The 12442-nt window shown below is 37.1% G+C and overlaps 1 protein-coding gene across 1 annotated transcript in view; it reads right to left on the reverse strand.

The window, feature by feature from the left end:
- LOC110017992 (ubiquinone biosynthesis O-methyltransferase, mitochondrial) overlaps positions 1 to 10095 on the reverse strand; it is a 30767-nt gene extending 20672 nt beyond the window's left edge. The window contains exons 1-4 of the mRNA XM_020715193.1: positions 9667 to 10095; positions 6233 to 6322; positions 5208 to 5286; positions 4213 to 4290 (exon numbers count right to left, since the gene is read on the reverse strand). Of these exons, the coding sequence (XP_020570852.1) occupies positions 4213 to 4290; positions 5208 to 5286; positions 6233 to 6322; positions 9667 to 9968 (549 nt within the window). The 5' untranslated portion in view covers positions 9969 to 10095. The remainder of the gene's footprint in view (positions 1 to 4212; positions 4291 to 5207; positions 5287 to 6232; positions 6323 to 9666) is intronic.
- Between the last annotated feature and the right edge of the window lie 2347 nt (positions 10096 to 12442).

The raw sequence follows: 12442 nt of genomic DNA on the forward strand, positions 1-12442 counted from the left end.
GTGGGTCAGGATGGCTAGCGGGGTGGTGACAGCCACAGAGTGTTGGTGGCAGTGAGGGGAAGATGTGGAATTGTAGGGGCAGCAAGTGGGAAGGATTTTAGGTGGTCGACAATAGTTGCGGGGTGTTGGGGACGAGTTTGAACGAAGTTAGGAACACAATACAACAGAATAATATGTAGGAAAGGGACCAGAAGGGTGTTGGGATGACGGAGGGAGAGTTCGGCGACTGTGAAGTGGCGATGAGAAAGTTTGGAGAATGTAGAAGGGAAGGAAACAAGCACCACCTCGGAGAAGGATACAACCGAAGCACCACCATCTCCTCAGATACAACCCATAAAAGGTGATATGAACTCTACACAGCAGCTCTGAAGACGACACAATTTGAACTGACTAATACACACACCTAGGACAACAATTGGCTCCAAAGAAACTTCTATACAAAAAGAGAGGGCGAAGCCAAGGAAATTCCAGAAAAACCCTTCCCAACCGAAGCAGACCCTCCCCCCTGGATCGCAAACTATCGCAATCCTACTCTATTCTTCGCGCAGGATCACAATTCCTCATGCTCTCCCTGTTCCAGCAATACATTACGGGGCCTCTGGCCCCCGCGAGAGTATGAAGGATCACAGGGCTTCTGCCCGGTGGAAATGGAGTGCCTACATAGGACGGTAAATGGCGCCCGCATAAGTGTGCGAACAGCGCCCACGTAAGGCCGCAAACAGCGCCTGTGTCAGCCTCCCAGGGTTAGAGGAGCTTCCTATCAAAGTATTTGAGAAGATTTTCCCACTTGCGAGCATATATACATATCGATCTGTCTTTCAGAGGTTGTGCACTACCCCTATACTGGCGAATCTTCCCAAAGTAATGTATGATCTATTCAATTGAATGTGCAGTGAGAGTAATCTGACCCTTCTCGCATGGCAACGATGTTGTTGGTACGTTGTCGACCTACATAACTTTGGTTGTATATGTCCTGTATCGGGGTCTCTGTCCTTCCGTCTGGTATCATCACTAAAACCGGTTCTGCTAATGACGTTCTATTATAAAGGGATCATGTGACATCGGGCTCCGTCGAAGGAAATGTGTTTCCCGTCTTTGGAGAAAGAATGTGTTTTTATATCCATCATGCTAAGTCATTCGATAATATTGTCGCGATCGTCCCAACAAGAGATGACAGACATCCATAAGGACCACGTCGCACCACAACTGGTCCTACAGCTGGCCTCCGATCAAAAACTCCACCAAGAAACATCGGTCGATGTTGACCTAATTCTCCTTCTTAAGTCAAGTCGTTGAATATGGTTGGCAATGTTTCAGAGTTGCGAGTCCTAATTTCTATACCATCTATGTCGATGCCACGTTCTTGTTGCTTCCGCCATCGATGATGAGGTTGCATACATTTTCTTTCACTATGTAGCGGGTGTAGAATATGTTGAGGCGAAGCCACTGCGAATCCCTCGTGTCGTCGGTTTGTATGATTCGTCAAATCATGAGTGTCTCTCCTTCCTCTAGAGAAGTGATATTCCTCACCTTATTCCTCGGCTTTCTCTTCATCACTAATTTCTTCTGCAACGCCTTGATCTGTGAGTGTAATTACCCTGCTCGTGGGGCAGCTGGAGGCAATGTGGTCATAGTCATGGCATCGGTAGCACTTCCTAGGGGCACCGTGCTAGAGGAGTTGCTCTTCCCCCGCTTATTCCCACTTTGTTCCTTAGTGTCATTCCCTTGTCTAAACTTGTTTGTGTCTCCCGAGATATCCCTCTCGATAGTGATAATTGTTGGCAATAGCCTGCCTGAAGGTTGTTGCTTGAAAGATGATTGTTGTTGGCTCTGCTTCTGTTGCATTTCCACCTTCAAGGCTAATAACTGGACATCCCCTAGCGTCCAGTATGACTGCAACTGTACCACATTGTTGATGGCGGGTTTCAGACCCCCAAGATATTTGGCTACCGTATGTTCCTCTGGCTCCGTCAATTCACATTTTAGCTGCAAGTGGTTGAATTGGGTTGTAAACTCCTCAACTAAAAGTCCCACTGTTGCAAGTTGTGGAGCTTCAAAAATATATCCTCGCAATAGTGGGGTGGGAAGTACTTTTTCTGCATTACCTTCTTCATTTTCTCCCACCCAATGATCTTTTCACCGCCTTCCCACATTCTCAGTCTCTGCACATTTTCCCACCATAGGGAAGCGCTCTTTTTTAGTTTAATTGCAGCTAGCTTGACTCACTTGTCCTTTGATACGTCTTTATATTGAAGATTTGTTCGACTGTTTGCAGCCAGTCAATAAACTCATCGGGGTCCATGCTTCCATTGAACTCTAGTAAGTCCATCTTGATGTCAAAGTCCCCCTGACCTCCAAAAGGAGCATCTCCTCTCGGCCTCCTTTAATATTCGATACCAAAACAGCACAGTCGATATTCTTCGACGTTGTAATCTTTCCAGTGGAACGGATTAAGATCATTGTCTTTGTCTTCCCTACGACTCTCTTGATCACGGTCGAATGTAATCTCTTCTTGGGTTTCATCGCGGATCTCTTCCCGAGTAGAGTCTGACGTATCGCTCTGCGGTGGCATGACTAGAGTTGGAAATTGGAAGAAAAAAATTGGAGGTGAATTGGGCAAGGGCAAATGTTGGGGAACCCTAGAATAGGGCTGGAGTTGAACTAACTCTTATACTAAATGATACCGGAACTAATAGAGAAAATAGTGAAAAACACAAAAAAAGACTTTCATTAATATAAAAATAAGAAATAACAACACAAACACAGACGACACAAGCAATCACTCCTGAAGGTATTCTAATGGTGGTGCAGATCGGAGGGGTGGGACGGGATGGCTAACAGAGGTGTTGACAGCCACAAAGTGCTAGTGGCAGTGAGAGTAAGATGCATAACTATAGGGACAGCAAGGGGGAAGGATTGTAGGTGGTAGCCAGTGGTAGTGGGGTGGATGGGATGAGTTTGAGCAGTCTGTCAAAGAAAACTCCTTCATATTCGGATCAATTATGGGATAACCTGTATGAAAATAAACCGAACATATTAGAATGTAGATTGAGGTACAGTATCAGAAAAGCTAGGAAGATTTGTAAACATACCACTCAATTCCTGTGTATTTACATATATAACACTTATACTTCTATTTTTTGCATTCATACAATCTTACCCATGCATGAAAATGTTTATTTCATTTTTTAAAAACTAAAATGGTGGTTTTCTTTTAGGGTTTAGAGTGGTTGTAACAGGTAGCAGACTGTATATGGCGGGTGGCGGTTGTGGGTAGTGGTGGCAGGCGAGCTGGGGGAGCGGACGATGGCCTACTTATAACATTCAATGAGGAGCTAGGGGGGACGGTGGTCAAACGTTGGCGGCTGCCCGCAGCAGACAGGCGGGCAAACGGGCGACAACTAACGGACTTGGACGACGACCTTGTGATAACATTTTACATCGGTGAAATTCTAACATCAGCCAAAATGAACTGTGTAAACTTCAAATTCATTCATAATTTACAATGTATTCATAATTCTTTGTGGCAAACACATAACTTTCTAAAATTCCAACAGAAGAATTGCAATGTACTATAAATTCTTCTAACCAAACAACCCTTTCTTCTCAAGATTATGCAAAATTGATCCAAAATGATCCCTCAAGGACTTGGTTGGGATCAATTTTATATCACAATTTCAAAATAAGAAGCCATTTTTTATAATTTGAGACTAAATTGGACATGTATAAATAGTCAAGAGAGTATTCCGAATCAAAAGCTAGCACATTAGTGTACATAGCTCGGTGATAATTAGCAGTTCACCTTAGTGACATAAGAATATCACATAGGAATCTCCTGTCCAACTAGCCAAGGATAACCCAACAACTTAATCTAATAAATAACAATCATTTTAAAGATACACAATAAATAAACACAAGGAAATATAAATAAATCGCGCAACATTTGTAAATATTATTTCTATTAAAAATTTTAATCTAAGTTCACTATATCTAATTTTAGGAAAAATAAACCAAGGAAAAAAAATAAAATACAAGTATCCAAATATGCAACCAATATGACCATGAAATATTTATTTTCATCTAGCACCTGGAATAATAGTTTGTTAATTTTGTCCATAAAAATGTGTTTAAAATCTGCACAATGATCTAAGAATAGATATGCAGTCACATGACTGCAGTACGAAACAATAATTCATGTAAGGATAGCCATACCGCATGGATTTGAGCAACATTAATATTTTTTTCGACAGCATCTATGCCTGTTACGCAAGCTCCCATCCTAGCAAGTGGCTGTAGAATGAAATAAACAAATATATATATAAACAAAGAAATTCTGTGAATTAAAAATTTTCAAATTTCCTCAAAACGCCTTAGGCAGGCTTAACAAATTACACATCAGCTACACGCAAAATGCTCAAACAGAAGGAAATTGCTATATGTGAAAAGGGGAAGAAAATTTTCACAGATAACAGATGGAAAGTTAAGAGGAAAACACATCTACATAAATCATTTAATAACAAGAAAAAGATTAACATGAAGCACAACCTTAAGTAAAGAGAGCTCCATAATATGTGAAAAAATAGATATGAGATATTGCAATTTCGTTATGCACCAAGGAGCTCATGAATAAAAACCTAAGAAGATTAGTGAAGCAGTATTAGATAAACAGCCTAGGCAGATCCTTTCTTGAACGCTAACAATTTGCCAACCAAAATTAATCAATAGTTGATCTACTCTAATAAATGTTAAAGCCGGCAAACTGTAAGCCTTTGAATCATAGGAATTTGACACTCCAAACAAAACATAACAAAATATGATGATTTGAGTTCCGGACACCAGTATTCTAAGTACATGACTGATTTTGTGTATTGTGCGTAAAGTAAATACACAACTGCTTTATATAAGTGGAACCTCATTTGATAGGACTTCTATTTATAGAAAAGAAGGAACTCTAAATATCACAAGACTAGTAGCCTAAGATCATTAAAATAGTACAAGGAAAGGCAGCCTCTATAAGCACTAAAGCATATAAAGAGAGAGAACTAAAATATTTTCATTAACAATGGTTTCCAAGACTCAGCCCAATTAGCTTGGGAAAGACTTTGAAGGTTTCAGGTCGCAAAGTTGTAAGTAAAATAAGAACTACCAACTAAAATACTATTTTCAAAAATGCTTCATTATTATAAATCAATTGTACAAAAACATACCTCAGAGAGAATGCCACCTCCACATCCAACATCTATAATTTTTAATCCTTCAAAAGGTCTAATACTAAATGGATTTTTTCTGAAAAGCATTTCAAAAAAAGAATTTGTGAGATATGATGAAATTGTTTTAAGAACTCATTTTTAGAACTTGATAGTTTCAAAGTTAATTGTGAAGCAGCACTTAAAGTATGAGTAATACAAAATTTAAATATTTAAAAAAATTAAAGTTGTGCCCTCGAAATGAAATTAAAAATATTATGCGTGTAGTTATAATATATGCATATAATCATTTCAAGGGAGAAGAACAAAAGAGAGACAACTCCCAAAATATTCATTTTGAAAACTGGTAAGAGTGAAGAATATTGATTTAATAAAGGGATGTGTATGCATGCATTAAAAATTTGCTTAAAAATTTGTGCATGCATTGTCTAGCAAAAATACTATCCAAAAATACTAAATAAAAGCAAGACAAACAAGGTGCGATCTGTGATTCTTTTAAGTAGAACTAAAACACAACAAATAAAGGAAAACATTTATATATCAAGCATGATATTAGTACAGAACAACAAAGAAGACAGTCAAAAAGCAAAACTAAAGTGAACAATGGTTACAATTAGAAGAATATCCCGCAAAAGAAGAAATAGATTAATCAGATTCACACAAGGGATAAGGAATCAAGCAACAATGACGCGAATGATGTGAGAGTCCTTAGAGTAGTAGGCCTAGACTAGATTGAATAACAAGTTAAAATTGATACATAAACAACATTTGCAGCTTAGCAAACAATGAGTAAAACAAAGCTAGGTAATTTATAAGCAAGGTTTCAGGATCTAAAAAAGCGCATTTTGGTATGTTATATAATCATTTAAAAATTGTAAAATGAAAGAAGTAAGAAAGATGTATAGTGCAAGTAGAATAACAGAAAATTACATGTTTCCTTACTAAAATAATGAAACAATCCAGTATAATAGTTTTTTTCCTCTAGATGTCATAATCTTTTTAAGAAAGATGTGATTTCGCCTAACCTGAAATGTCGACAAAGAGCGGACCGAATGAAAGACAGACGAGTAGGATTCATCATGTGTAATGGTTTGAACGGCCCTTCAAAGTCCCACCTGCACTCCACATGTGAAGATCACAAGCATTCATTGCTAGAAATAGATCTATAGAATCATAATTATGTCTGGCAAACAACAATTGGCGATGCATACTAACAAGTATTTTGAGACATTAAAAGAAAGTGGATTTGTAGCTCAATTAACATAAAATTTCCTCACTCTACAATGTCACCACAACAAGATCAATGCGCTCAAAAGAATAAAACAAGGATAAAAGTTGGATCAAGCATTATTTCCTAAGCTTGCTAGAGAAAGTTATTCCAGTTTTGCTTCTTTTCTTTCTTCTTTTGCTGGTAAAGACTGACACGAGAGAACTTCAGAAGTGTTTTTATAAATCATGTGTTCCTTGTCCGTAATCGAACTGTGGCAATAATAAAGAGCAATATAAAACAATATTTTAATTTATTCGATCAAAGTGCAAGTCCTACCATTCATTCCCTCTTGCCTTTGTTCCATCTATGTTTTTCTACGCTGTGCAATTCCTCATAAGCTCTGCACGAATAGACTATGCATTTAGAACATGATGGCAATATTTTGAATTTAAGCATGGGTAGACCCAGCTCAGACTGATAGTGGAAAAATGGAGGCTAAAAATAACTTGGCTACAAATGAGGCAGAACAGAATTTAGCTCTTTTTTTAACATTCAAAAGAAGTGAACAGAGAGAGAGAGGGAGAGAGAATTCATAAAACTAATAATAAATAGTTGAGATAAGGATCATCCTCATGAAGATGATGGTTTTAGTAACTTCCTACAAAACTTCCTTTGATCTTTCTTAACAAATAAATTCCTTTTATTAATTTTCTACTATTTCAAAAACTTCTCTGCCCTGAATCAACCCAAATTTTCACAGTTCGTTGGCATGATTCTGCTTAATGGTTCCGCTCAAATTTATGATGAACCCTCCTCCATCTACCATCAACTCACATGCCCAGTAGCAAAAAACCCTTCTCTAACAAACAGATTTCCAAGCACCTTGAACCTCACCATCATCCTGCTATACTTCATAAAGACGCTTTTAGTAAATTCAAATATAATATTACAAATAACATATGCAGTTTGTAGAAATAAGTGGTAATATGGATATTTGAAATGTGTCTAACACTTTATGTTGAGAACTATAACCTCAAACGAGAAATTTAAGCTGCTCAAAGCTCCAGCTCTCCCGGGCCAAAACCCAAACAGAGGGAAAAAGAAATTAATAAAATAGAAGAGGAAAGGAAGAGTTGAAGAAAAATTATCTTGGCTGCCTGCCCAATTTCATCGATAAAAGCTTTATTTATACTCGTTCAAATTGGTTGCAGTTATTCAAATCAGGCATTCGGTTGCTAACAAACAAACCGTTGCAACTATTTCATCACTCATTTATTAACCAACTATCATGACAGTCTTATTAACAGATCTGCAACTAACAGACTAGCTAGCATCTTTGCCTTTGATTCCTTCCAAATAAGATTGTTGCCTTCTCCACTGTGGTTAGTTAGCCTTAACCACTATTCCACTATTCAGATCTCAATAACAATTCGTCATACATTTAGGAGTTCTTCTGACCCTTGAATAAAAAGAGAAAGTTCACAGCATTACTAACGCCATCAATAAAATCTTGCCCTCAAGGTCAAAGTCTAGATAACAAAATTTAATTATTCTAAGGCAACAAAGTATACGGCTTTTGGCAATATCCCTTCCCATTGAACCAATATTTGTAATAGCTGCCAACTACCCTGGAAAATGAATTGTTGAATGAGAATAATTAATGATTGTGCCAAGAATGTTTTTCGTATACTACAGATAGTAATGCCAAAAGACTCAATGTCGAATCTTCTTGAAATGGCTTCAAACAAAGCACATAAAATACCATATGGGCTTTAGTTGTGTTGGTAATTTTCATTTGTACGCAGCTAATTCCACTCGTGCCTTTATATGAAAAAAAGTATATTAGCAAGGATTAAGATTGCTAATAGAATGATCCGTTATAGATGTTTGTTCATATGGTTGAAATTTTACCAATAGCTTACGAAATTTTCTGCTGGCCATTTCTTTCATCCTATCTTGACTATTTAACAAAGTTTCACATAATTTTTAAGAGTACTTTACCTTTTTTTTTTTTTTTAAACAAGGCACCCAGGGCTACAATGACTAATTTAGGAGCCTCACAAAAAAAGCTCAAACCATTCCTCCACTAATTTACAATTTTCCTTTCAATATAAGCGGTACTTTTCTATCACACAATAAGCTCAAACCATTCCTCCACTTCAACCAACCAACTTGAATTCTACTAATAACATCCCCATCAATATCACCATCACTTTGTACAACAGACCCGAAATATCTAAAGCGTTCACACCTTTTAATAATTTGATCACCCATAGTTACATTTCTGTCACTAGAGCTACTACTACTAAAATTACATTCCATGTATTCAATTTTAATTCTACTTAAACGAAGGCCTTTAGACTCCAAGGTAGACCTCCATAATTCAAGCTTTTCCTTAGCTTTTCTCTCGTCTTATCCACAAGTTTTCTCTCGTCTTATCCACAAGAAGGATATCAACAGCAAAAAGCATACACCAAGGTAAATCCTCCTGCAAGTGTTTAGTAAGACCATCCATAACTAAAGCAAAAAGAAATGGGCTTAAACCAAAATGTAAATCAAAGAGAAATAGGAAAATATTTGGTCAATCCTCCTTCTGTTCGAACACAAGTAACAGTTCTTCTATACATATCTTTAATGACTTTAACATAAGTCATATCAACACATTTCTTCTCAAGAACTCTCCAAAGGATATCTCTTTGAACCTTATAGTAAGATTTTTCTAAATAATAAAAATCATATGTAGATTCTCCTTATTATTTCTGAACTTTTCCATCAAACCACTCAATAAATGAACTTCTCAGTCAAACCTCTCAATAAATGTACAGCTTCCATAGTAGATCTGCCCAGCATAAATCCAATTTGATTATGAGAAATCTTTGTAATACGTCAAACTATCACCTATCCTCTCCCATAATTGAACAAGATACATAAACTTGTTACACCACCATTCGCAATCATGATGCAGCAACTATTATGATCAACCATAGAAGTTCATTAAAATAGCACTTCTCCCAGGAATTTTTTGCATTCTGCTACCATAAAAAATATGAAGTTACATTTTTACCACCAGCTGTAGCAGCTTATGCATAACATATTTCAGACTACTTCTACTGAGACATCCCTTCCATTGCTTAATTCTTCCAACTTCTTTCAAATAGTCTCATAGAATAAATTGAACTACAATCTAATAAATAAGAAATTGAAGCACAAAAATTCAGTATGAAAAGAGATAGATTATAAGTACAATACCAGGTCTCCGCAATGGCTGAAAATTTAGCAATCTCGGCATCGTTTAAAGAGGTGCGCTGGTGCGGAGAATTGGCAACACCTTCGTCGCCTTCGGAGACCCTCCCCGTCGTCACCACCTTCGGGTTCTGAATTGAGGCAGACGTAGCAGTCGAATCAGATCGATATCTAAGCTGGGTTAACGGGATGAGAGACGAGGAGAACGCGGTTCCACGAGACAAACGGCCAGGGTACACGCCGCGAAGGCGAAGGCGACCGCCGGTTCGAAGTAGGTCCTGGCAGACACGTAGCCATGCGCCGGCCATGTCATGTTAAGGATGTTGGAAGATGCAGACTGGAACGTTGTTATGCTTCGGAGAAGACAACACGGAAAAAATCTTAGTTGCCCTAGTGGCGGTAGTACAGGTGCCGTGAATTTAGCCGAAGATTAATTGTACGAAAATGAATTTTAGATAGGCTCCTTGTAATTTAAATTTATAAAAATTATATATACAACGATATGTAAATTTATCAAATTTAATGAATCACGAATTAATATGAGTTGATTTTCAATTGAAAAGAATCCAAATAATTTAATTTGAGCTAGTAAGTTTTAACTTTGAGTCAAATCGAGCTGATTCCGAGCTGAAACAGACCCCAATAACTCAATTTGAGCCAGATCCTTTCGATTTCGAGCCGGATTGAGCTTGATTCAATTTCAAGTCGGCACAACTTGAAATTGAATACAACAAGCCATGCGTCAATTTCGAACTGCACTAAATCTATTTGAGTCGATTTTGAGCCTAATTCTAGCGGACTCCAACTTGACTCGAAATAGTATCGTTAACAGCTCTGCAAAGTAGCATACAAGACTGGGTTTGCCCGAATATCGAACGTGCATATTCTGATCCAAACCAATTCGGATTACGTTTGGATTCAATCATTAATTAATCAGTCAATATCGACACTATTTTGGTTGTGGAGTTGCCCGTTGAAAGCTGTCGGCCGCCGGAATCGAAGTCTCGTCGCCCGCTTCGGAAAGACATTTAATATATATATATATATATATATATATATATATATAATTGAACTCACACTGATCACAAAACTTGAGGGTGAGGCTCGATTAAATAAACTAAGAAATGTATGGCATCCGTTTGGTCTGCGAAAATTTTTTTTTTTTTTTTGTTGACAAGTTCCCCTATTTAATAAGATGAATTAAATAGGGTTTATATTAAGCTGGGTTCGGAAAAGCTTCCTATAAGGGCAAACCCCTATATTTAATTACATCTTAGATAACCGAAGTTACCTAAAAAATTCTCGATAAAAAATAGAGAATATTATATTCAAAGAGGTCAAAAGAATAGAACTTTTCACTGAAATCGGACAAAGAGATGTGAAAGAAAAATGACTCAAATTTGGAACATTTATTGTAAAATTCAAAAGAGGAAGAATTAGGGGATGTCATAGATCCGGAGGAGAACTTCGGTGACTTCCAAGTTTATCCTATTGTTTGACTTCAATTTTGAGGAGAAATATTTAAATGTTTCATCATGTTTATTTTATTAATTTAGGGCTTACATTCATGTGAAACAATTACACAAATAGCCTGAAAGATATGAGGATTTAGGTCGTGATGAACGACAATCTCGGAATCCTAAGATGAGTTAGAGTTTATATTGTACAGCAGAGCTATACAAAATGCCTAAAGAGAAGGTTGAAGATTTATGTCGCACTAGACAAATAACCTCAAAATCCTATGGTTTTGTTATTTTAATTCTAAGAAAAGATATGCTGTCGTAGATCCCCTTGCTGATGAAGATGATCGTGCTCCCCACAATGCTGGCTCCAAGCTCCTTGTCGTGGCGAGTTTAAGTTTTCTCATGTGGCAAGATATGATGTGTCCCTATGTTTATGGTCATTTAAATATTATGGGGCATATTAAAGTTGATTAGAGCGACACCGGTTAGGATCCTACAGTTCCCTCATTCCGGTACCACTATTTTCTTTCGGATTCACTTAGTCTAAATGAATTTACTAAACTCGACTTAATGAATTTCGTACTTTCATTTAAACCGTGGGAAATCTCGTTATCAACCATATGTTACCTCCTCCAAGCGATTCACAATCATTCGATATAGACGTCTTAATTTAGCTGCAATTATTGTTTTGTGATGTTTGTGATTAAATTTTTAGTTATCTTAAAATTTGAATGTTGTGATGGTGAATTTTATCTTGGTTGATTTTAGTTTTGATTTTTTGTTTCAGTTTTGTGGCTATCCTGGCAGTTTTAGTTTTCATGCAGGGTGACACCGTTGTTTATCATGCAAGTTTATAAGTATAAAGTACAGTGTAGAAAGTACGAGAAAAGAAAGCAATATAAACTATAAAAGCGTACCTAGCAAGTTTTCTTGTTTCTCCACCTGAAAGTTTAGTACTTACAAGACACACACACACATAGATATATATAATTCTATGTCATGTTTTGGTGGTTCCAAATTTTGAGGATGATTCTATTAAGCAAATCATAATAAGCCCAGATGTTCTTCAAGATTTCCAAAGAATCATAAAGAAGTCTCGGGTAATGCCCTAGACATTTCATAGTCCCTGAAACTATCTAGAGTTCATTTTGGCTTTATTATGTTTACTATATAGTTCATCCAGTTAACACCCTTATGCTCAGTGAATTTAATGTTTGATTATCCCTTAAGAAATAGCGTTCCGTTCCTATCTAACGGAACGCTATTGGATCAAATGACAAAGACATTGTTGAGAAAGAGATGGCTTTTCCCGGATGAAA

The sequence above is a fragment of the Phalaenopsis equestris genome, unplaced genomic scaffold (assembly GCF_001263595.1).
Source record: "Phalaenopsis equestris unplaced genomic scaffold, ASM126359v1 Scaffold000002, whole genome shotgun sequence".
NCBI classification, from domain to species: domain Eukaryota; kingdom Viridiplantae; phylum Streptophyta; class Magnoliopsida; order Asparagales; family Orchidaceae; genus Phalaenopsis; species Phalaenopsis equestris.